The sequence below is a fragment of the Pteropus alecto genome, unplaced genomic scaffold (assembly GCF_000325575.1).
Source record: "Pteropus alecto unplaced genomic scaffold, ASM32557v1 scaffold29, whole genome shotgun sequence".
NCBI lineage: Eukaryota > Metazoa > Chordata > Mammalia > Chiroptera > Pteropodidae > Pteropus > Pteropus alecto.
In genome coordinates this window covers 1,407,288-1,434,859 of record NW_006443120.1, presented here as the reverse complement: position 1 = coordinate 1,434,859, position 27,572 = coordinate 1,407,288, and the positions used below count along the sequence as shown (strand labels likewise).

The 27,572-nt window shown below is 33.3% G+C and overlaps 1 protein-coding gene across 1 annotated transcript in view; it reads right to left on the bottom strand.

The window, feature by feature from the left end:
- Positions 1-27,572, bottom strand: part of LOC102878602 (ankyrin repeat domain-containing protein 26-like) — a 115,418-nt gene that overhangs the window by 22,558 nt on the left and 65,288 nt on the right. Inside the window, exons 16-23 of the mRNA XM_025040539.1 lie at positions 23,362-23,508; positions 22,133-22,152; positions 19,704-19,868; positions 11,530-11,563; positions 11,099-11,240; positions 6,955-7,168; positions 2,110-2,293; positions 1,427-1,564 (exon numbers count right to left, since the gene is read on the bottom strand). Of these exons, the coding sequence (XP_024896307.1) occupies positions 1,427-1,564; positions 2,110-2,293; positions 6,955-7,168; positions 11,099-11,240; positions 11,530-11,563; positions 19,704-19,868; positions 22,133-22,152; positions 23,362-23,508 (1,044 nt within the window). The remainder of the gene's footprint in view (positions 1-1,426; positions 1,565-2,109; positions 2,294-6,954; positions 7,169-11,098; positions 11,241-11,529; positions 11,564-19,703; positions 19,869-22,132; positions 22,153-23,361; positions 23,509-27,572) is intronic.

Genomic DNA, 27,572 nt, shown 5'->3' with positions numbered 1-27,572 from the left:
GGTTTTAGTATGTGGATATACCATTGGGAAAAAAAATTAAGTTGGTTCAAGTCCTCCAACTTAATATAAGCATAAAATACCCAAAGTTTAAAAATTTAACATAAGACACTGAATCTATGAATGTAGAAAAGAAATCATAGAAGAATTTTTAAGTCTCATAATTGGAAAGACAAAAAACCTAGAAGACCTAAAATAAAAGGTTAATATATCTGACTACACTTAAAAATAGAGTTTATAGTCTCGATATACAGCTACCCTACAGTAAACATATTAACTCTGCATATATTTGGACAGATCCTATTTCTTAATTTTTTTTCCCCTAGGACTATTCCATACACATTCTACTTTTCTAATACTTTTAGTCAGTTATAAAAATCATATCTATTAACAACTGATAAATCTTGGCATTGCACTAAGCACTTCTATATACATCAAAGAACTCAGTTAGCATAATCTGGAATGGAGAGGTTAAAAAGATAAGACAGTTCAAGATTTTCCCCAGGCCTTCTGACTCTACAATTAGTGCTTTTGCACCAAACCACAGCTGCTTCTCTAGTGTAAATATATAAATACAAAGAAGCATATATTTAAAAAAGCTCATGGTAAATAAGGTAAAATTCATAGAGCTCTTCTTAGAAAATCAAGAGATTATTTGTGGCTACAATAACTTTAATTTCCTCTTTCGTCATTTAGAGAACTTATACGGGGCCCCTATTGGATGCCAAGAATTACAACAAATTAATATTTAAAGTGGTAATAAATATGAAATAGGGGAAAATACACTGACTTATTTTTTACTACAAATAAAATTATTATCAATATATTATCACTAAGAATACATCATGTCATATTATTTTTTCATAAGCTTCTTGGACTGAAATAGGAATATTAGTTGGAGCAAATTGTTATTTTCTTGAAAGCAGGAGAATGACATCTAAATTATGGTCTCTGAACTGGCTATACTTTTTCTCCTTATTATCAGTGGAAGCGAAAGCTACCCTTTCTATTAATATAGCCAGGGAATGAAATCATTGCCAAAACCTGGGAACATTGTTGTTAGTACAAATAGATTTTAGATTCTGAAAAGCTCATCAATTCCTATGGAAAATATTAAAAACCTCCCCTTTGGATGAGACCACTGGAAATGTCAACACTTGACTGCTGGAATAAAGTGGATTTGAATTAAGAATATATTTTATCCAATGGACCAAAAATATCACCCCTTAAAATAAATATATATACATATGTATACATATATGCTGTATGTGTATATATGATACACACATATGTATAGACACAAATACATACATGCCTATGTATGCTTTTAAAATCCACTATATTTCCCATATGTACAGTGCTGGGTTTTTAAATATATAAACACACAAATACATACACACATGCTTTTGAAAATGAATAAACAAAATACCTTAGAATTTATTTTCTTGAGAGCTATTTCTATCTCCTTTTGTTTGCAAAGATGATTGGTCAGGATTGCATCTTGTGCTATTCTGGCATTCTGTTCTCGAGAAAGTTGCTTCTGAGTGGTATTTTGCACTTCTACAACCTAGATATACATGTCAGTAGGTTTTTAGTTTCATACAATTAGAAAAAAATCAAAAGCTCAAAAGTAGAACCTTAAAAAATATTTAAAGAATGAAGCAATTTTAAGTACAAGGATCTTTATCCTCCATGAAAAACTCAAATTTGAATTTAAATGACAGCTAGATTTGTCGTACAGCAAAAATACAGGCAGCTATAGTATTACAAAATAAAGCCTCTTTATGGAAGATTTGACTAGTTCCATCACAGTCTCAAGGCCAGTTAGTCTGCATGTCATCATTAAAAAAAAAAAGCCCAAATTAACATGTATGCTAATAATTAAGCTAAATTTACCTTCCATTTAGTCATTTAGAGAACTTATACAGGGCCCCTATTGGATGCCAAGAATTACAACAAATTAATCAGTTTTGTTTCAAATGTCACTATTCACATTTTGAATGAGATAACATTTTGGTTTGTTTTAAACTTAAACAATAGACAAATCAAAAGATATTAAAAATATTGATAAAGTATGGAAAAATATAAATTTTTTAGCAAAGATGAATTTACCTGATTGAAATGGTTTCTTACAGTTTTCAATTCAAAGTCTAGTGTTCTAAGAGAGATTTCAAGCTGTTGTTTTATTTCAACTTCTTTACAATATTGCTCTTCTTTTGTTCTTAACTGTTCCCTAATTCTTTTATAGAACATCTCAGTATTTTTTCTTTTTTCCTTTTCTTGTCGTAAGGTAAATCTGTAGTTAAATAATCTTATCTTAAAATTCATTTGGTTATAAAATAAAGTTTATATCATGATCTGGTTCTACATATGTTGGATCGTTACCATAATAAATTTCTAATTTCTCAAAGTTTTTTCCTATCTGGAGATCATGTTTTTATTTCTGAATTCAATCTTTTCCAAGGATTATATATATATAATCTGAAAGGTAGCATTGAAAAAAACGTTACTTACTTTTAGTCAATAGTAATGCTCGTAAATATTGTAGAAAAGGAATTTTGAAATTATTCCTTAAAGGTAGTGTGGAAAATTATCTTTGTTTCCACAGTCATACTTACGTCTCTATTAAAACAGATAATTAATTTATTTACTCATTAAAAAGAGAAGTCATGTTTATAAGCAAGTTTACATATTCACTAGAAATAAAATTTCCATTTTACAAAATATAAGATACCCCTAAAAAAATATTTACAGTGTAAGACAGCATCTATAGATGTCTTTTAACAACACATCTGCTGACTAGTGTAATCCAAGACTAGAGTAGGGAGTCTAATATTTGTCGCTCTACACTCTATGTTTCTTCTTTTGTAACACTTTCAACTTATCTTGTTGATTATCGTCTATTTTATAAATGACTTTAAAATCCTTTTTGGAAAAAGGCAGAATTCATATTAATTAAGTCAACAGGAAAGTGTAATATTTGCTTTCAGCATAGATCTTTGAATTAATTTTATCTATGTATAAGATAATGCTGAATAAACTAATCAGTCATCAATTTCCATTTCACTTTTCATTCCATGCATATACTAAGACTAGAACTGCAAAAGTTTCTTTAAGGAATTTTTCCTGTCTTGAGAAAACTAGCCATTTCAGATTCTGTTGGTAGGGATGTAAGTGAATTTCAATTTTCTTGAGAACGTTTTGAAAATGTGGATTAAAGACCTTTTTTTAAACATACTTATACTTCAACCAAAAAATACTCTATTAAAGAATTCATTCAAAGTACATAATCAGAAATGTTAAAACATTTATATAAGAGATAATCTTTGCATCATTAATTATACTACAGAAAAATGACAAACAACCCAAATTCAATTTGTTAAAGAATGAGGTATTTATATGATGGACTTCTATTAGGCCATTTAAATGATGATTTGAAAGCATATACATGAACTTATTATTAGAAGTATACACTGTTAAAAACTTGACATTATTTTCAGGAATTTTATACTGCACAATACTAAAGAAATTTTCTTCCCTATAAAATCCCAGAAAGCATTTTAGTAATTACAAAACGTCTCCTGTATATCTGTAGTATAAAAGTTAATCTTCAACTTCCAGTCAAAATGGCAGACTAGGTCGATGTCATGCCTGCCTCCTCTCACGATCATACCAAAATTACAACTAAACTACAGAACAAACATCACTGAGAATTGCTTGAAATCTAGGTGAACAGACCTCCTACAACTAAGGATATACAAAAGAAGCCACTTCGAGACTAGTAGGAGAGTGAGAAATGGCGACTGGTACAACGACCATGTGTGGCAGTTCAAAATCAAGAGGGATATCTTGGCTGAGGAGGTCTCTGCTGAAGAGTGAGGTGTCCCAGCCCCATACCAGGCTCCCCAGCCCAGGGTCCAGGAGCCAGGAAGAGAAGTCCCCACTAATTCTGGCTGTGAAAACCGGTGATGATTGTGCCTGAGTGAGATGGAGGGTTGATAGAGTACCAGGTGTTCCTCTTAAAGGGTCCAAATATGGACTTACTCGCTGACAGATTCACTTGCTTTGAGCTCTAGCACTGAGGTAGCAGCTTGAAATATGTCCGGACATTTGGAGAGGAACTGAATTATCTGGTTTTAGGGCAAAAACTGGAGGGGAAGTTTTCCCCAGATAGAAGTGCTGCCAGAAATTGTTGTTTCTTTGTTGAGGCTTCCCCTCTCCCAGCCTGCAGACACAGTGGTCACCATATCTGAGTCTCCATCGACCTGGCAAACATTGTTTGCACTACCCTGGTGATTCCCTGAGACCCTACCCCACTGAAATTCTGAGCATACCTAAGTTCCTTCCAGTGGCTTTCCATACAAACGGTCTATCTTGCTCATTCTCCAGATTTTCCAAAAATCTCTCAAAGGTTCTCAAACCCAAACAAGCAACATCTGCCCTCAACGTACGTACCCTGTACCTCTTGTTAAGCAGCCCCAAGCCCAGAACTTGTGTCAGCTGGCCTCTCACTGATGCTTAACCTATCCCAGGCACCTCCAACCCAAGCATAAATGACAACCATCTGCAGATGACTTTGTAGCTCATACCAACTGGTCCCAAGCAGGGCACAGGCAATGGCTGATTTTAGCTTGAAACAGAGCCCTACTCAAAGGGCCCCAGAACCGATCTGCTTGATGGCCAGCTTCGGAGCACACCAGAACACCCAATGGGGAGAATTGGCAGGCACCTGAACCCTGCTAAAGTAAATCTTGTTTTGTAGGGTCAGCCCCTGCACAACAGCACCTCCACTGTAGTCACAGCCAGTTCTCACAACCTATCAGACTGAGGATCAATCCTTTCCATTTACATGCAAATAGCAACCAAGGCTTAACAACAACAGGAGGGTGCACTCAGCCCATATAAATGACACACCCAGAACACCCAGCTCAAGTCACCACGGAGAGACTATGCCACTGGTCCCTACAGGAAACCTACTATATTAGACCGCTGTATTATGACTGGAAAAAACAGCAGCTCTACCTAATACATAGAAACAAACAAACAAACAAACAAACAAACAGAAGTGGCAGACAAAAGGAGAGACAAAGAAATATCTCCCTAATGAATAAACAGAACAAACTCCAGAAAAAGAACTCAACAAAAGGGAGAAAAGCCATGTACCAGATACAAGGTCTGAAACATTGATTGTAAGAATGCTCAATGATTTTAGGGGAAGAGTAGATAAACTCATTGAGAACTATAACAAAGAGATAGAAAATATAAAAATGGGAATAGAAAGCATAAACAAGAACCAGTCAGAAATGAAGAATACAATAACTGAAATAAAGAATATCTTAGGAAGAATCAACAGTAGATGAGATGAAGCAGAGGATCGAATCAGAGATTTGAAAGACAAAGGAGCAGAAAACATTCAGACAGAACAGAAATAGAAAAATGAATCCAAAAAAATGAGGATAGTTGAAGTGGCCTTTAGGACAACAACAAGTGTACCAATATTCACATTGCAGGGGTACCAAAATAAGAAGAGTGAGAGCAAGGAATTGCTAACCTATCTGAAGAAATAGTGATGGAAAACTTCCCTAATCTAGTAAGGAAAGTAGACATACAAGCTCAGGAAGCACAGAGAGTCCCAAACAAGATGAATCCAAAAGGGCCCACACCAGGACACATCATAATTAAAATGCCAAAGATTAAAGACAAAGAGAATCTTAAAATCAGCAAAAGAAAAGCAGTCCATTATCTACAAAGAAGCTCTCATTAGACTTTCATCTGATGTCTCCATAGAAACTTTGCAGGCCAGAAAGTCTTCCATGAAATATTCAAAGTGATGAGAAGCAAAGACCTATAGCCAAGATTACTCTATCAAGCAAAGCTCTCATTTAGAATTGAAGGACAGATAACGACCTTCCCAGACAAGAGAAAGCTGAAAGAGTTCATCATTTCTAAACAGGTATACAAGAAATGTCAGAGAGACTTTTCTTTTTAAAAAGAAAGAGAAGAAAATAGAGCAAAACTATGAACACTAAAATTGCAATAACTTCATATCTATAAACAATTGCTTTAAATATAAATGAATAAAATGCTCCAATCAAAAGATATGGAATGGGTGAATGGATAACAAAATAAAACTCTTATATGTGCTGTCTACAAGAGGATCACTTCAGACTGAATGATTCACATAGACTAAAAGTAAAGGGGTGAGAAAAATGTTTCATGAAAATGGAAATTAAAAAAGAAGCTAGATTAGCAATAACTCATATAAAACTAAATAGACTTTAAAACAAAGGCTAAACAAAGACATGTTATGAAGAATGAACCAATAATCCCACTTCTGGCTATTCAGAGAAACCCAAAAAGCACTGCTTAGAAGGGGCATGTGCATCCATATTTACTTTGTAGTGCTATTTACAATAGCCAAGATATGGAGGCAACCTCAGTGTTCACCAATGGCTGACAGGATAAAGAAGACCTGGTACATATATACAACGATATATTACTAAGCCAGCCTTAAAAAAACATGAAATACTGCCATTTGCGACAACATAGATAAAGCTTAAGGTAATTATGCTAAGCAAAATAAGTTGAAAAAATCATATGATTTCATTCATATGTGGCATATACTACTGAAAGCAACAAACAAACAAAAAATCATGGACCCAGACAACCAGTTTAGTGGTTACCAAAGAAAAAGGAACATAAGGTAGAGGTACATAAGGGTGAAGGGGGTCAAATATATGGTGACTGAAGGAGATTTGACATTATGTGATAAACACACAATGAGATATACAAATAATGTATTATTGAATTGTGCACTTGAAATCTATATAATTTTATTAACCAATGTCACTTCAACAGATCAAAAAATAATGTATGTCACCTATGATTCAAAAATTTAAAAAATGTTTTTAAATAGTAAATATTCAAATGTTTCTTTGAAACCAAAATGTTCAATACCTCAAATTGCAGAGTTCTCGTTCCCATTGCAGTTTTTGATGCTCTAACTGTGATTTCATTTCTTTTGTTTCTGATAGATCCCTTTGTAGTCCAGTTATCTGAGTGTTCATTTTTTTAATTTTTTCTGAATGGAGTTCACAGTGATTGTTTCTAAGCTCTTTCAATCTTTCATATGATGTAACTGCATCCTGGATATTTGATAAACTAGGAGAATCTGCATCAGAGAGAAAACAAGAGTAGAAATAAAATATAAGTTCTTTTTGTGTATAAAGCAGTATGCATTTTCACACATTCATACGTTGAACAAATATGTACTCAGTACATACAATGTGGAAGACATCAGACTCTGATGAAGCAGGTAAATTTTTTGAAAGACAGAAATTAATAAAGCTCTATCAAGAAAGAACAGATAAGATAAACAGCCCTAGAGCTATAAAAGAAACTGAAGTCCTACTTAATTATCACTCCATAAATAAAATTTGAGGCCCAAAGGCTACACTAGTGAATGCTACCAAACATTTTAGTGGGAAATGATACCAGTTCTATGCAAACTCTAAAAAAAAAAAAGAAGAAGAAGAAGACGACTTTGAGAAGCGTAATCCAACACATTCTATAAGGCTAGTGTTACCCTGAAATCAAAAACAGATGGAGATATTATAAGAAAGAAAAAATACCACATGAGCCTTGAGGTAAAAATTTTAAATAAAACATTAGCAAATCAAATACAAGAATCCATTAAAAGAACAAATTGTCATGACCAAATGGGGTTTATCCCAGGGTTGGTTTAACACTCAAAAATCAATTAGGGTAAAGAGGGTCAAATACATGCTGACCATAGGATACTAGACATCGAGTGGTGTGCACCCTATAGAATACACAGAGGTAGTATTATATAGCTGTACACCTGAACTTTATATTATGTTACTAAACAATGTTACTAAGAAATTTAATGAATAAAAAGATCTTTCCACAACAGTTCAAAATAAATTTTTAATTAAAAGATAGAAACAAATCCTATAATCGTAGGGAAGGAAATTTCCAGTGGAGTGGGAGGAGTGCATCATCAACTGCCTCATTGAAATAATTTTGTTGATTATTTCACTAAGAGTACAACTAGATGGATATGTTTGTGGCACCCAGTGTGACCGATTTACCACTGGCAAAGTCAAATTTTGCTAAACACATATTCAAAACCTATAAGCAATGAAGCTTCTTTTTGTTTTGTTTAAGTGCACTCTTTCAGAGTAGAAATGTAGGACTGAATCCTGCCTTCTCTCCTGAAGAGGAAAAATGTATTTCTTCTTAGAAGAAAAATCCTAAATTTGTCTTAAAATGTAATTACAATTGAGTTTGGGGTTTCTATTGCGGGTGATGAAAATGTCTTAACATTGATTGTGGAAATGGTTGTACAACTCGGTGAAAACAATAAATATTACTAAATTGTACTCCTTAAATTGATGAATTGTACAATATATGAATTATAAATCAATTAAGCTGTCATTTATTCAAAGTAAAAAAGCAGTTAATGTTACTTGTCATGTTAAAAAACTAAAAAAGCAAAACCATATTCAGTAGAGTGAAACTAAGACAGTTGACAAAATTCAACATCTATTTCTATTTCAACATCTATTTCAGCAAACAGAACACAAGGGAACTTTTTCTATATGATAAGACGATCTATAGCTAACAACCTATGTGTAGTGAAAGACTGAATTCTTTCTCTAAGGGATCAGGAACAAGACAAGAATGACTGCTTTTGCTCCTTCTTTTCAGCACTATACGAGAGATTCTACTCAGTGCAATTAAGCAAGATGAAGAAACAAAAGACATCCATCTGGGAAAGGAAGAATAAAGCTGTCTTTATTAGCAGAAAACATGATAACACAATAGGAATCAGCACACTCCAACCAGTGGGTCAGGATGTTTCTTTTAGTAAACACAGTTTGAGAAAAATACACAAAATAAGTTAATATACATTAACTTATGTATTGTCTATAGCTACTCTATGGCACAATGGTCACAAGTCTTAAATGCTTACAAATCTTTAGTAAAACAGTCGCTTAAAAAAAAAGATTGACAACCTTTGGTTACGTAGAAATTCTGACAGGATCTACAAAAAAGCTACTAGAACTATAAACCGAGTTTAACATAATTGAAGAATACAGCATCAATATACAAAAATCAACTGTATTTTTATATTAGCAGAGAACAATCATAAATTAAAATTTGAGATATATTGTTTAGAACTGCATTGAAAAGGTAAAAAAAAATGTATGAGTAATCTCACAAAAGGTGAACTAAAAAACACAAAATTTTACTTAGAAAATTAAAGAACTCTATAAATGGAGGCATATACTTTGATCAGGGCTTGAAAATTCAATATTGTTTAGAAGTCAATTCTTCTCCATATTTAATCTGGAGAGTCAACAGATCTAATAATTTAAATCTAGTTGTGAAAACATCAGTAGATTTTGTTTTTTGGAATTGATAAATTGATTTAAAATTCACATGGAAATGCAAAGAATCTAGAAGAGCAAAATAATCATGAAAAGAACATTGAAAGACTAACACTACCTAATTGCAAGAACTATTATAAACCTAAAGTCATTAAAATGGCATGCAGTTAGTGTAATATATCAATAAGACATAATACATCAATAAGACATAAATTAACATGCACATATATGGTCAACTGATTTTGACAAAGGCACAGTGGCATTAAATAAGGAAAATAGAGCTGTTTCAACAATTGGTGCTGGAAAAACTAGATATCCATATGCAAAACAATGAACTTGAATTTATATCTTGCATCACATGTAAAAGAACACAAAACAGATCATAGATCTAAATGAAAGACCTAAAACCATAAAATTCTACAAAAAAAAAAAAAAAGCATAGGAGAAAGATTTCGTGACCTTGTGCTATACAAAGATTTTTTCGATATGAACACCAAAAACAAAATCTATAGTGGAACAAATGGGTAATTGGATTTCATCAAAAGAAAAAAATAAATTTTCACTCTACAAAAGATGCTATTACAAGACTAAAAAGACAAGCCATAGACTGGGAGAAAGTCCTTGCAAAAAATATAGGTGATAAAGTAATGTATCCAGAATATATAAAGAATGCTCCAAACACAACAATGCTTTAAACAAAAACTTAATTTTTAAAAATACAACAAACTTAGACACAGTACAAAGAAGACATACAAATGGCAAATAAGCACATGAAAAGGTGCTCAAAATTATTAGTTATTGGAAAATGAATACTAAAATATAATGGTATACACACAACACATCCATCGGAATGGCTAAGATTTGAAAACTGACAATATTAAATGTTCATAAAGATATGAAGCCATTGGAACTCATGTACTGCTGGTGGGAATGGAAAATGGTATAATTATTTTAGAAAACCATTAGGCAGTCTCTTAATAAGGGGTATAAAGAGGCGCGAGGAGACTTTTGGGGTGATGGATAGGTTAACTATCTGGATTGTGGTGAGAGAGTTATATCTGTATAGTAAAACTATCAAAACATATACTTCATTTACATGTAATTTACCTAACCTAAGCCATTGATAACAAAAAAGCTATGCAACAGGAATAAAAACATCAGAAACTGGCTAAGACACAGCTGGAAAGAAGGTTATGAAATGATACAAAATGAAGATAGAGGGTTATGGCCTTTAACCTTGTTTATAGCAAAGAAATGTAATAGCTGGGCTTTAAGTAATGGGGTAACATAATGAGATCTGAAATTTAAAAATATTTAATAATGGTGCTTGCAATGTAGACCAAATTTCCAGGAGGTAGAATGTCAGAGAAAACAGTTCTGAGGTTATTTCAGTATTCTAGAATGTAAATTATTGAAACCCGACATTGGGTGAAAGCGTAGGAGAAAAGCAGGGTCAACAAATACATTAAACACTGCCATTTACACTGAGAAAAGTACAGTGGAGATGATCTTAGCTTCCAGGCAGAGGGCATGCAACTGCTCTCATTTTATTTTAATAGAAAACATGTTTCTTAGATATATAGCTCTACAACACATCAGAGATCTATGGTGCAAAAGGCAGCAGACAAGATGTGCTTATATTACTACTGAATACATACCAAGGCTTTATATTTATACTATGGTCCTACCTTTACAATTCATGTCAAGTCGTTCAGTTAGAAACATAGATTTTTGATAACTAAAGTAAGGCAACTCACAATATCTTGCTACTATTTCAGAAGACTGAGTTAAATCATCGAGTTCATCCATGGAATTAATTTGTTCTTTGACCTACAAATAAATAATATTGTTTTTCAAAATGTCCCTGAAGTGTTGATAATATATACAAAGTGTACAGAGGTGTTAAATATCCACCTTTTTATAAAAGCAAAAACACAGATATTCTTAAAAGAACTGATTTTTAGCAAAAAGAGACTTTTATCAATAATGAGTGTTTCCAAATTACCTTTCAAAGTAAATGTCCCTACCACAAAGGAAGAGATTCTATTTTTTTCACTGTCTTTTACAACATGTTTTTTTTTACAGGTAATATTTTTGATAATTTATTTTTTTACAATACCTTGTTTTCTTCATTAGATGTTTTCTTTGCAGACCTAGAGAAATAAACAATTCTTTTCAAGTAAATATTAAATACTTAAAATATAAAGACTATCTAAACTTATTGTTCCTTATATAAAATCTCTGCATCTCTAACTAATTTTCTCTAAGGGCGTTAAACAATATGTAAAAAGAATAACACTAAGGGATAAAGAAAATATACTGCTAATAATATTAACACGATGTATTACATTTAGATCAAGTTGAAAGACAAAGCCAAAGGAAAAACATAATGGTTGTTACTTGTATTGTTTGATAGGAGGAAGCACTATACTAGGGTATTTTATTGTCATTTTCAATTTAAAAAGTAAAAGCATTTACTGGCACTAACTTCTATTTGGAAAATATTACTTAACTCCTTATATAAAATAAACTTTAAAAAAATCATATTAGATTTTGAGGACTTATCAGGCAACTATTAGGCATTATTATGGGCACTTTACATGTTTTAAGGGCATGTTAATCCTCAAAAAATTCTGGGAGGTAGGCAATAGTTTCGATATTTTACAAAGGAAGAAAATAAGGCACAGAAAGTCAAGGGAACTTCTCCAAGTCAATACAGCTGGTCAATGGCAGATCGAGAATTCAAACCAAGGACATCTGGCTTCAAAACATATGTTTCACAATATGTTTGGAAAGTATTATTTATTTTGAAATGTTTTTGAAGGACTATGATAGCAAATGAATCAATAGTATTAATCCATTTCTAGCTATGATTCTAAATAATAATTTCTGAATATTATACACTTTTTTAGAAAAATAAAGAGGTTTTACATGTAGGCAATATCAGACATATTCTTTCAATAAACTAAATATTTGTTTTTCTAAACAAATTCCTCAATAGGAATTCATTCATCCATTCAGCTCTTTATACATTCAACATATACTTATCAAGCACACAAAATTGTGTCAGTGACACTGTTGGTAGAGAAAAAGTATTTTTTAACTTTAGAAATTGATAAACCAAAAATAAAAATCAGGAATAGATTGTTAATAGTTTATGTTTCTGCTTCATGTAAATAAAATCTTCTTTTCTTCAGAATCTAAAAAATTGTTTAAGTTAATATAATCTAATACAAAATCACAACTATTCATGAAGACTCCCTCAAAGGCAATGCAATATACAGAATCATTAAGAAATAAATCAGGGATTCTGGGAAACATGGCGGAGTGAGAGACGTCCCTAGATCTCTCCCCTTGAAACAACAATAAGCTGAACATCTAAAACTGAACAAAAAATACCAAAACTGCACACCAGCACATCTCGGTGTGGGATCTGCACATAAGAACTACCACAGGTCAGAACCCTGGTGTCGGGAGGTGGACTGGGAGAAATAAAGAAGCTGCTTCTCTCAGCCTCCAGAGCTCCTTATAGGAGGAGAGGGAGGGGTGAAATTGTGGTGACTTCCCTGATCAGCCCTGTCTGGAAGTGATGAGACCACTACGTAGCCAGCAGCAGGGCCCAGTCATCATGGCAGAAAGCAGAGAAGTGGGATGGGACAGCAGAAAAACAATAGTTGATTTTTACTGGTCCCAGTTGCAAAACTGAGGCTGAGCTGCAGCCCCCAACCCTCAACCCAGAGGGCGCCTTCCCCTATACATTCTGAGACCAATCACTGCGGAGCCCCAAGGGAATCTGAGCAAAAGCTGCCAAGACTGAAGCTACCTCTCACAGCCTCTGGAGCTCCCTGCAGGAGGAGGAGGAGAGGAGAAGGTGTGGCGACTTCCCTGACAGCAGGGCCCAGTCAACAGGGCAGAAAGCAGAGAAGCGGGACAGGATCGCAGAGAAACAACAATTGACTTTTACCGACCTCGGTTGAAAAACCGAGGCTGAGCCACAGCCCCCTCCTCCCAACCCAGAGGGACCCTTTTCCCATCTCCTCCCAGACTGATCACCATGAAGACCCAGTGGAATATGAGCAAATACTATCAAAACTGTTGCTACCACTGACAGGGACTGAAACTGAGAGTAGCAAGTGTGATTAAATATCTACAAGAAAATAAAAAAGACATGATTTAGGCTTTATATAAAGCAGGGATTTAAAAGGCTTAGATACCACCTACTGGAAAAGAGACCTTTATATAATAAATCTTTCTGGAAAAACAACAGAATACACTTCCATTAATGCCCAGGTGGAGAAATAGTCCAATAAAAACCATGAACAACCAAGGTGACAAGGCATCTCAGAAAGAAAGAGAAAAATCTCCAGAAAATAAGCTTATAGACATAGCAATATGAAATTTAAATGACAGAGAATTCAGGATGGTACTTCTGAAAAATCTCAGTGAACTCTGAAATGAGTCATATCAACAATTTCAGGAATTGAAAAAACAACTAGATGATCAGAGCAAGGAGACTGAAGCCCTCAAAAGGAATCAAATGGAACTTCTGGAGATGAAGAACACACTGCAAGAATTGAAAAATGAAATAGAGTCAAGCAAATGGAAGAAAGGATTGGTGATGTCGAAGACAAAAATCTAGAAATAAATCAGAAGGAAAAGAGAGAAACCAAAGAATGAAAAATAATGAAAGAAAAATACAAAAACTAGCTGATGCCTTAGAAGAGGAAACATAAGAATAATGGGCATTACCAAAGAGGAGGAAAAGGAGCAGGAACTAGAAAGCATTTTCAGATAAATAGTGGACGAGACTATCCCAAATCTAAGGAATAGAGCTTGGAATTCAAGAAGTCAACAGAACACCCAATTATCTCAACCCCAAAAGGCCTTCACCAAGACACATTGTATTAAAGTTATCAAAAATCAATGACAAAGACAAAATTCTTAGGGCAGCCAGGGAAAAGAAGATGGAAATATTTAAAGAAAAATCCATTAGATTATCATCAGACTTCTCAGCATAGACCTTACAAGCCAGAAAGGAATGGAATCAAATATTTAAACTATTAAGTGAAAGGAACTACTAACCTAGAATAATGTATCCAGCTAAGCTCTCCTTTAGATATGAAGGAGAAATTAAGACCTTTCCAGACATACAAAATTGAGGGATTTCTCCACTATGAGGTCTGTACTACAGGAAAGGGGGCAGCTCACCTAAAACAAAATACAAAAACAAAACAAAAATACATAATTAGGAGTAAAGTGACTATCAGGCAAACAAAAGCAGAGGAGTGCAATACTTACTAAGAACAGGGCATTGTAAGCTTAAACAATAAGTAGAGAATACAGCATACATAGGGGCAAATTGAGATAACAATGACTGAAAACGGGAGGATTCAAAGATCCAAACTCACAAAGGGGAAAGGAGATAAGGCACATGCAGAAGAAAATGTACAACTGTATATATATAACTATCCTTTATATATTCCTAATGGTAACCACACATCAAAGATTCAGAACTGAAGAATATAACATAAAACATAAGAACCAGAGGAAAAACCCCCAAAAGTCAACCAAAATAAAGATAACAGAAACACAAAGACAAGGAAGCAATGAAAAACTGAGCTACCAGAAAGCAAAAGATAAAATGGCTATAAGAAGATCTCATATTTCAATAATCATCCTAAATGTAAATGGACTTAACTCACCAATAAAAAGGCCCAGAGTTGCAGAATGGATCATAAAATAAAACCCAATCATATGCTGCCTCCAGGAGACACATCTCAGCTCCAAAGACAAATATAGACTCAAAGTGAAAAGATGGAAAATCATATTTCAAGCAAATGGCATTCAGAGAAAAGAGGAGTAGTGATACTAATATCAGACAAAATAGACTTCAAAATAAAAAAGGTAAAGATACTGAGGGACACTTCATAATGATAAAGGGTATCGTGCTCCAAGAAGACATGACACATTAATATCTATACTCCCAATCAGGGAGCCAAGAAATATGTAAAGCAACCACTAATAGAACTAAAGGGAGAAACAGATCAAAACACTATTGTAGGGGACATAAATACCCCACTGTTGGATATGGACATCGTCCAAACAGAAAATCAATACGGAAATAACATCTTTAAATGACACATTACACCAACTGGACATAATTGACATACAGAGCCTTCCATCCCCAAAGAGCTGCTTATACATTCTTCTCTAGTACACATGGAACATTCTCAAGAATCGACCACATACTGGGACACAGAGATAGCCTCAACAAATTTTTTTTTTGGAAGAAATAAAAAGAGAGATCAAGAGATATATAGGAACACATGATAATGATAGTACAATATGTCAAAACTTTTGAGACATGGCAATAGCAGTCATAAGAGGAAAGTTAATATCATTACAGGCCTATCTCCTAAAATAAGAACAAACCCAAATAAACAACCTAATGCTTCATCTTAAAAAACTAGAAAAGGAAGAACAAATGTGGCCTAAAGTCAGCAGAAGGAAAGAAGTAATCAAAATTAAAGCAGAAATAAATGAAATTGAAAACAAACAAACAAACAAAAAAAAAACAATAGAAAAAATAAATGCAACAAATAGCTGGCCATTTGAGACGGTTAATAAAATTGAGAAACCCCAGGCTAGAATCACTAAAGAAAAAAGAGAAAGAACACAAATAAACAAAATCAGAGATGAACGAGTGGAAATTACTACTGACCTCGCAGAAATACAAAGAATCATGCAAGAATACTATGAAAAATAAATAACAAATTTAATAACCTAGAAGAAATGGACCAGTACTTAGAAAAATACTAACTTCCTAGACTGAATCAAGAAGAATTGGAAAATCTAAATAGACTGATCAGCAGTATAGAAATGGAAACAATTATGAAAAACCTACCAAAAAGTAAAAGTCCAGGATTAAGTGGCTTCACCAGTGAATTCTACCAAACATTCAAAGAAGATTTAATACCTATTCTCCTCAAACTCTTCCAAAAAATTGAAGAGGAGGCAATAATTCCCAACTTATTTTATGAGGCCAATATCACCTTGATACCAAAACCTGGTAAAGATAGCACACAAAAAAGAAAACTGCAGACCAATATCTCTCGTGAACACAGATGAAAAAAATCCTAAATAAGGTAGTAGCATACTGAATACAGCAACATATTAAAGAATTACATACCACAATCAAGTGGGCTTCATCCCAGGGACACAGGGATGGTTCAACATATGCAAATCAATCAATGCGATGCACCACATAAACAAATTAAAAAATAAGAATCATACGATCATATCAATAGATGCAGAAAAAGACTTTGACAAAATACAGCAGCCATTTATGATCAAAACACTTAAAAAAATTGGTATAGAAGGAAAATACCTTAGCATAATCAAGGCCATATACGACAAACCCTCAGCCAACATATACTTAATGGTGAAAAACTAAAAACCTTCCCTCTAAGATCAAGAACAAGGCAAGGCTGTCCACTATCACCGTTCTTATTCAATATAACATTGGAGGTCCTAGTGAGTGCAATCAGGCAAGAGAAAGATATAAAAGGCAGCCAAATAGGAAACGAAGAAGTCAAACTGTCACTATATAGAAAACCCTAAAGACTGCACAAGAACACTACTAGAAACAATAAGCAAATACAGTAAAGTCTCTGGAAATAAAATCAATGTTCAAAAATCCATAGCTTTCCCATACTCTAATAATGAAGCATTAAAAAAAAAGAAGTGGAAAAAATAATTCCTTTTGCAATTGCACCAAAAAGAATAAAATACCTAGGAATAAATCTAACGAACCATGTGAAGAACCTATGTAATGAAAACTACAAGAACCTATTAAAAGAAATTGAAGAAGATACAAAAAAAATAGAAAGATATTCTGTGTTCTTGGATTGGAAGAATCAACATAGTTAAAATGACCTTATTATCTACAGCATTATACAGATTTAATGCAATGCCCGTCAAAATCCCATCAGCATTTTTTAAAGAAATACAACAAAAAAATCATTAGATTTGCATGGACACACAAAAGACCTCGAATTGCCAAATCCATTCTGAGAAAAAAGAACGAGGCTGGAGGCATCACTCTGCCCAACTTCAAATTATACTACAAAGTGACAGTAATCAAAACAGCATGATATTAGCAGCAAAACAGACGCACGGACCAGTGGAAAAGAATCGAGAGTCCAGAAGTAAATCCCTATTTATATGGGCAAATAATTTTCAACAAAAAAAGCCAAAAACATACAGTGGAGAAAGGAAAGCCTCCTCAATAAATGGTGCTGGGAAAATTGGAAGGCCACCTGCAAAAGAATGAAACTAGACTGTTGTCTATCGTCACACACCAAAAGTAACTCAAAATGGATTAAGGACCTGAATAGAAGACGTGAAACAATAAAATGCATAGAAGAAAACATAGGAACTAAACTCAAGGACCTTGGACTTAAAGAGGATTTTATGAATTTGACCTCAAAAGCAAGGGAAGGAAAAGCAAAAATGAATGAATGGGACTACATGAAACTAAAAAGCTTTTCTGCACAGCAAAAGAAATCATCAACAAGGTAAAGAGACAACCATCCAAATGTGAAAATATATTTGCAAGCAATGCCTCCGATAATGGCCTAATATCCAAAATATACAAAGAACTCATACAACTCCATAACAACATAAAAACAAATGATCCAATCAAAAATGGGCAGAAGACCTGAACAGACACTTCTCCCTAGAGGTCATACAAATGGCCTACAAATATATGAAAAGATGCTCAACATTGCTAGCAATTAGGGAAATGCAAATCAAAACCACAATGAGATACCATCTCACACCCATTAGAATAGCTATAATCAACAGGACAAGTAATAACAAATGCTGGAGAGAATGCAGAGAAAAAGGAACTCTCATACACTGCAAATTGGTACAGCCGCTATGGAAAACATTGAGGTTCCTCAAAACACTAAGAATTGATCTACCATATGATCCAGCCATCCCTCTACTGGGTATTTAGCCCAAAGACTTGAAAACCCATATCAGAAAATATATTTGCACACCGATGTTCATAGCAGCATTATTCACAGTGGCCAGGACATGGAAGCAATTGAAGTGTCCTATGATAGATGATTGAATAAAGAATCTGTGGTACATATATATGATGGAATATTACTCAGCCATAAGAAGAGATGAAATACTGCCATTTGCGACAACACGGATGGACCTTAAATTAATCCTGCTAAGTGAAATAAGCCAGACTGAAAAGTTGGAAATCACATGATATTACTTATATGTGAGATATAAACCTAAAAGCAACAAATGGACAAGACAAACAGAGACTCATGGACATGGACAATGGACTAGTGGTTACCAGAGGGTATGGGGTGGGGGAGGAGGAAAGAGGTAGACAGGGTAAAGGGGGTCAAATATAGGGGGTTGGAGGATGGTGAAGTGGGTAAAGGGGATCAAATATATGGTAACTGAAGGAATTGGACTTTGGGTGGTAATCACACAATAGAATATATAAATGTCAAATTATAATGTACACCTGAAAATTATGTAATTGTATTAACCAATGTTACCCCAGTACACTTAATAAAAAAAGAAAAAAAGAAAGAAAGAATTCCGTTCTATTCAGTAGGCCTCAATGTTCATATATTTATTATTTTAATTTTTAAATATGCATATGATGGTATAACTTTTAAGTAGTCATCTGCATAGTCATCATATGAAAATATTCCACTGTGGAAACAATTCAGAATGAACAACTTCTTATCATAAGAGTATACATGAATAGAAGTACTATGGACAATTAGTTTTCTATAATCTTTGCAAGATAATGTAATGGAATCAACTGGCTCTCTAATACTTGAAAATGCAAACAAAATTAAATTTAGTAAACACATCCTAATGGTCTACTGGATCATTTTTCAACAATATGTAAATACACTCTAAAAGTTCCAATCTTAAATAAGAACATAAATGAATAAACCTCCTTTAAACTCCACATTTTTCCTTAGTCATTAACCATTTCTCTGTTGCTTTCCCCCAAAAAAATTTTCTACGAAGTGGTTTATATGATTCTCTACAGTCTCGCTTCCAGAGCAACTATGTATTGAAACTACTCCTAGCCAGAGTCTCTTGTCCTCATGTCAACCTTTCAACAGTGTTTGATATAGATGAGAATTCTCTTGCCTTGGCATGTACACTATGTCATGCTGTTTTGCTTCCAGAAAAAGTAGTGAATGCTAATATTCCTTCACCTAGAAATAGAGCATTTGTAGATTCTACTTTCCTTCACCCTGATCTATTTCACTTAAACTGCTGTTATCATTCACCTGAAGTTGACCACCAGTTAGTGAATTGGCCTTCTCAAACACAGGTGTAATAACAAATTTTTTTGATGTCCTTTTTTCATTTTCATTTTTCTTTACTTTCTTTATAAGGTACAAAGACCTCTACTTTAAAAATCCATTAAAAAGCCAATGTTTTCTAAAAATTCTAGTGATAAATACAAAAAACAATATTTGTAAAATTCCAACTGTTATCCATCTTAATTAATTTACTAATTCACAAAACAGTTATGAAGTACCAACCGCAAGCAAAGAAAAATACATTCCTCATGTCAAAGATAGATATACAAGTAAAATATACTGTGATATTTGAGAGCTGACATATGACTAGTTGTAAGTGATCACAAGAAAGGCTTTACAGAAGATATAAACAGAGGAAGTCAGCAAGAAAAGAAATGGAAGGAAGCCGTTCTACTTACAGATCAAAATGTGAGACAAAGATTAGGGTTCAATCAATCAGCGACCACTGGCTCACTTACCAGCAAATCAATGTCAGTTGCTTTCTCCTGAAAGAAAGCCAATCAGAGACAACTTGACTCAAATAAACATGCCTCAGAGTGCCGAGCGAACAACGACGGTCTCACCAGAATATCCATGTTGCTTCAGATGATGTCAACCCTCTTATGCCTCTGAAAATCCACTCTTCCAAAAACCGTATATAAGAAGAGCAGGCTACTCGGTTTGAAAAGGCTGTGCCTGACCAGCAAAGCTCTCTTACTATATTGAGCAACAAATTTCAACTTCATCTTTTTATTTCAGATACTGAGGGCTCATAACCCTTTGGCAAAAAAATTTTAACGGCCTAGAATAATTTACCACCATTATAGTTTATTTTTCTTAATAAAATTAAATGAAGTTTGCTATTACATTGATCCATTTTTACCATAATGAAAACAATTAGAGATACCAGTAAAAGAAATGGTGAGTAAATGCATTTTTAGGCTCTTCTCCCTAAATGGGCAAACACTCAAGGAGGGAATATAACTTATTAGAAAGAGCCAAAAAGAATTTACAAAAATGCATATAATTGACAGGCAAAATTGTCAAAATGAGTCCACATCAAACCTGTGTCTTGTTTAGCATAACATGTGAAACAATACACATAGGTTTAACTACATTCACTCAATAAATATTTGAGTAGTACTGTGTGCTAGGCTTTCTTCATGGCACTGAGGATATAGCAGTGAATATACAAAAATGAAGTGAAGTAAACACACATAATGAACTAGATAAACAAAATTTACAGTATGTTAGAGGAAAGATACTAAAGAAGAGAAATGAAATTTTGATATGTTGTGGGCATATGGGTAGTGGGAATATGAGTCAGGCTGGGGGAAACCTTGTAAGTGTGTTTTTCCTCCTGAAAACTAAAAGTCCTCGATACCAAATGAAGAAAGTGATTTGGAGGAGAAAGTTTTCTATTGGGTTAACTACTACTGGTAGGTTAAGTAAAACGAGGTCGAAGAAATTATATCTAGATTTATTAAAGTGAAAACCAGTGGTAAACATATGAGAAAAACAATTTTGGAGGAGAAGTGGGACTAAACACTACTAGACTGAGTTCAAGGAGAATGGAAGGGAAATTGGAATAAAGGACTATCAATAGTTCTTCTAAGGACTTCATAGCTAAGTGGCATGATCATGGATGCTCCAATTTCCTTCTTGTTTAGCTGTAGTTTTCAACCCTTACATAATGATTATGCAGCATTTTAATAATACTTAAAAGTTTTTGAGTTACATGCATGTGGCACTAAATAGTTTAAAAAAATGCCAGAACAGGTACTAAAACATAAATTCACAAAATTATACAACTAAAAGACCTCTTTCTAGATATGTAGGAATTATACAACTTGATTATCATTTTTCTCATGCTTACAACAATCATGGAAAGATTTTACACCTCATGAAAATCCTCCAAGTCTAGAATATTGTACACTACTCAAATGTACTAAGAAATTAGTCTTTTAAAAAATTTGTAACAGAAATAAAGGGGGAAATTCAGAAAATATTCTTAATTTAGAAGCCGAATTTTTGTAAATTGTATAAGATGAAGTCATGGTTGAAATATGTGGTGTGGTGCATACTGAAATAGATTCTCTTTAAAAAAGAAGGATAGTGGCACCTTTAGAAAGAAGATGCATTGCACTAGCAAGCAGCTTGGTTTACAGTGCAGGGGGAGTCAACAAACTAGGGCCTGAAGCCAAATCTGGCCACTGTCTGTTTTTGTAAATTAAGTTTTATTGGAACAGTCACACTCATTCATCTACCTATTGTTTATAACAGATTTCAGACTGCAAGAAAAGAGACCAGATGGTCCACAATGCCTAAAATATTTATCTGGCTTTCCACAGAAAAGGTCTCTCAAACCCTGATATAGCAGATTGATCCTTTGATGTACTTTAATAAATCTTACTCAATATACTGAAATGTTTATATAGGATGTGGAACAAATTGTCATGTGAAATTCTTTGGATTTTAGATTAATTTGAGGGTCCAATATTTGAGCATGCATGCATTAGGAACAAAACACGAAAATCTTAATAACTGGAATTTTGATGGTAACAAAGTAGAGTGCGACATAACTTAGCTGAAACTCAGCAGATATTAAAGGTATGCCAACATAATTTGAATAATAGGATAGGACATACCAAATATTTTAAATATACTTTAATTGTGAAACAATCATAACTTAGTTGAAACTCAGCAGATATTAAAGGTATGCCAACATAATTTGCATAATAGGATAGGACATACCAAATATTTTAAATATACTTTAATTGTGAAACAATCATAACTTAGTTGAAACTCAGCAGATATTAAAGGTATGCCAACATAATTTGCATAATAGGATAGGACATACCAAATATTTTAAATATACTTTAATTGTGAAACAATCAGTATACTGTAGACCTAACCTCATTTTTTCCCAATGGTTGTATACTACATTATTTTATGGGTATAATAGTTTATTTCCCTATCGATAGATATTTAGACAACCTCCAACTTTTTGATACACAGTCTATAATAAATATCCTTAACATATATAGATGTAACATATTTATATAAATATCCTTAATGCAAATATATATCGCATATCCTTAACATACATATCAAACTATATAGAGTATATGTAATGATCTACTGTATGTTTTATATACATAATAATATATAAGAAATTCCCTTAGAATGTGTGTGTGTGTTTATACATGTCTTGTTTTCCTGTAGGATCTAGTTCCAGAAGTGAAGCTGTTCAGTTGAAGGGATGACATATTTGAAATTTTGAAACACATTGCTAGATTACCAGTATTTCCAAAAGGATATACCAATTTCACCTACCAATATGAGAATGCCTTTTTCCTCCTTTTTGCCAACTCTGTTTGTTATTTTTTTAGATAACATTTATCATTCTGACTTCAAAAATGGCATTTCATTGTTCATTAATTTGCGTTTTTCTAACTACCAGGCAAGGCTGAATGTCTAGTCAAAATGTTAAATTTGTTAATCATGAATATTAACTCAAATTAAAATTTATTTTATAGGAAAATAACAATTACTGACTGTTAACTATTGTTATAGGCTTACCTATCAGAATCTGCATTTTCCATAATAGGAAATGGCTCATTATCAGTTTTTCCACTCTTTCTGTATCGAATTAATCCCTCGCTGTCTTCAGCAGCAGTATTATATATGTTTTCTGTTGCTTCCATGTCACTACTTTTGTGCCTTTTCCTTTCTTCTTCAAGCTTCAATGAAAGTTTGATATTAAGAATAATTGTTATCACTTTCTTCATTATAAAGACCCTTTCTGTTTTCATTAATTTTATCATTTGGCTCTGAGTTTCATTATCATGACTTTCACCAATAAAAATATTTCTGTGTTTACTTCATTATTACATGTCATTGAAGTTACTGGTAAATTCTGCTTCCTTTTTATTTCAGTAAAGGAAGCAGAATTTTCCAACATGTCAGAAAGGGCTCTCTTAACTTTGTACTCTTGTTCACATTTACTCGGTGATACCTAACATCCACACACCCCATATTTGACCAGCAAAGACAGATAAATGAAAATCAAAGGCACAAAATTTGTCCTTTTCTATCTTTACCAACTCAATTCTGCATTAGACAGACAGATTTAGGGGATGTGATATTGTGCTTCCTCTTTCTGCACTCAGCTCTTCTTTCTCCCATTGTCTTTTCCAATTATTTTTCCTTCTGGATCATGGAAATATAAAAAATGTGGTGGTATTCATAAAATAGATAATCCAAAGTTTCCCAAAACATAGAGGCTGAGTGAATCTGATAAGTCATTAGCTAACGTAGAATTCTGGAAAATGAGTAATGCTCCCCAAAATTCACATTCAATACTATAAAATTGTATATAGAGAGGGCCTATATACAAAGAAGTAATTATCTACTTCAGGGCCATATTTACTGACAATGGGAATAAAATCAAGAAAGCTTACATGATTTGTCCAAAGTTCCTAAAGATACATTACCTAGCATTTAATGGCACCGAAAGAGATGATACAACTCTCTAATACTGAATGAGATAAATGACCAAATGAATTTATCGAATTGATTTGATAAATTAAAAATGTGACTTTTGCAGTCATTTAATGCCTTAGTGAGGGGGGGCGGAGAGCTCATACACTTTGTCTTTGGAAGCAGACTATAACAATTTTGTCTGTCTTAAAAAATCAATGTACCTCAAAACTCATTTTTCTACTTTAGAATTAAACACTGAAAATTTTGCATAGAGGTTATGCTCTCTCTATGATAAAATTATCCATGTCAAAATGTACCATACTTTTTCTGAGATCAGACAAGATGGGGTGTGCTCAGGGTGGTATGGCCGTAGACAACTTTTTAAAACAACATAATATAAAGGTTTGACTTAACAAAAACATCTGAGAGTAGTAATAAAATTATATACATTTATAATAGGCTTTACTCTATATACTGAAATCTTTATATAGAATGTGGAACAAATTGCATTGTGAAATTCTTCTTTGGATTTCAGATTAATGTGAGGGTCCCGTATTTGAGCACGCATGCATTAGGAACAAAACATGAAAATCTAATAACAAGCATATTTGATGGTAAAGTATAGTGCCACTGTAGCACAGAACTTACTGTTGAAACTCAGCAGATATTAAAAGTATATATGTATATAATACACAATCTAAAGTATAAAAATAAGTTAGTTTAGCTGGGAATATTTGTTTATATCCCTTCTCTCAGACATTGCTTCTTTCCCATTTAATTGTTTATGGAATGCAATTTATATTGAAGCCAAAATACTTAAAAAGTGAACAAACCTAGAGCTTATTGTGTGTTTCCTTTATATATTTCTGGTGCAGAGAGTCACATGGTACATAGCTAAATTAGTTTCTTAGCTCCTATGGAAGACTGACAAAGAATTAAGTTGATTAAGAAAAAAATTTATGAGAATGTTTACCTAAACTCTAATTATTTAGATGGCAGTAATAATCTATTTCTAGACACGGTTACACATTTAGACAACCCCATTTTATACACAAACTCTTTTTAAAGGAAAAAATCAAAATGAATCAGATAATTGATAAAAAGAATAAACAAAGAGTAGCAGCAAGTGAAACTCTACCTCTTTTTTAAGTTGAACTTTTGCTTTTTCCAAAGCTAAGATCTCTACTTTTAATATGTGTATCTCATTCATAAACTTTTGTGGCTCTTGCTCTAATTCTTCATACAGATATACTTTAGAGGATCCATCACTATACAGTGGAGAACTTACATTTTCTAATTCAGTTTCTGAGCTTTCGCAGTCATTAGCGCTGCAATTATCTACAAGTGATGGCTTCTGGAACAGGCTTTGATTAGGTTTTATTTCCTTATAAGTATTTGTAACAGCAGAAATAGCATGCCTTTTTATTTGAATCATGTGTTTCACTTCACTGGAGTCGGCAAAACTCGAATCTAGAAGACTTTGCGGATCACTAGACCGATGAGTGTGTCCGATGCTGAATTTCCGGTCAGTGGTGTTTGGGTTCATGTCTTTTGTCTTCTGCATATCAAAATGTTGGTCCCCTTTCACTTCCAATGTAACCCTTGGGTTCCTATTTTTATTTTCTGAATCACTGTACAAACTCTCTTTATTTTCATTACAAACATGTTCAGAGTCTGATTTGTTCTCATTCTCGTGTTGTAATTTATTTTCATTTAAACAAAGCTTAGAAGATGACCAGCAAGCATATCCCAGGGACCAAGAGCCTGAATGAGATAGAAAGACATTTTCAACAGGGGGTTCTTCTTGTTCGGAAAATGCCTGGAACACTGCAGAGACGGACACTCCAAATGCATCTTTTCCCTGACAATGAAGTATATTATCTGGGAAATTAGAAGGTATTTCTCTTAAGCGTGCTCCTTCTTCAGAGTTGTCAGGTGGTGACTCTTCCTCAGGACAGCCAGTAGTTTTGTATTTCCCACAAATTTCACCAAACTTCTGCTTTAACTCATTTGTGATGAGTTTTAACTTATTTTTCCACTCTAATTTGCCTTGTTTGATCAACATTTCCTCAACCTTTTGCACACAAGAATGTCTTGAATATGCAGATATGTCATCTCCATCACATCTCTTATTCATGTCTGATACTTGAGACATTTTTTGCAGATGCAAAAGCGGAAGACTAATTTGCTTGGTTTGATTTTCAAATGTCTTTCCTGTCGGCGTACATGTTTGTGAAATGACTTGATCCTTAAGGAATCGCGAATGGACAAAGGAAAATTAGAATGTATTTAATATTTAACAGCTAAACTTTTAAATCTATGTTTATGTACTCCCAAATCCAGTGGGATTGTAACTAAGAAGTGAAAAATAACTTGCCTGAGTCTAAATTAGGACAAAAACATGAACTGGCACTCCTAATTTTGTCTGTTTGAACTAAACAGCTTTTCTTATGTTAAATACACCAAAAATGGGTCGATGACTTTTAATGTTACAAAATCTTCCTCATTTAAAACATTTTACCTCACCATATCTGAAAGAGTGAGCTTATACAATACATTTATGAATAAAGATTAATAACTGGAGAAGACACAAACTATAAATTATTGTAAGCCAAAATCATTAACATCAATGAGAAAGAAAACCAACTTCTTTAATTTTAATTTAATTATATGCTATGATAGTGCTATGTGCTGATATACTAATCTCTTGCATCCAATTCTAACATCCACAAATGAGGGTGGAATAAAATTTTTATAATATTACTGATTTATTACACTGTAATAAAATGAATTAGAAGGTTATTGCTTGTACCCTAAAAAGAAAAAGATCCCATCCTAGAAGGTGTGATTATCTTAATAGTCAGTTTAGTTGATTTTATGACCTTATTTTCTCCTTGACTGTAGATTATGAAGTTAATTACATAGAAATTACAAGGCAGAATAAATCTTAACCTTGACATTAGTGAATAGAAATACCAATTTGCAAATTTTGAACCACTGAAAATGATGACTCCTTTCACATCAATCCAACCTAGTGGCCATCATTTTTATACTGTTCATAATTTCATCTTTTTATCATATGATACTATATTTGATGTTACCTTCTTTATTGTGTAAGGAAGTTATAAAAATGACAGAAGCAAATAATAGTCAGAAATTTTTTTGTCTTAATCCAAGGAAGAAGCTTAGCTGTAAGTTACTATGGATTCAAACAAAATTTTAAGATTATAACTAGGTAAAATGTTATAAAACTCAATATTCAATTATGAATTATTGACTATAAACAGGTAGCTTGAAAAGTAATTTCAATTGAATTAGAATT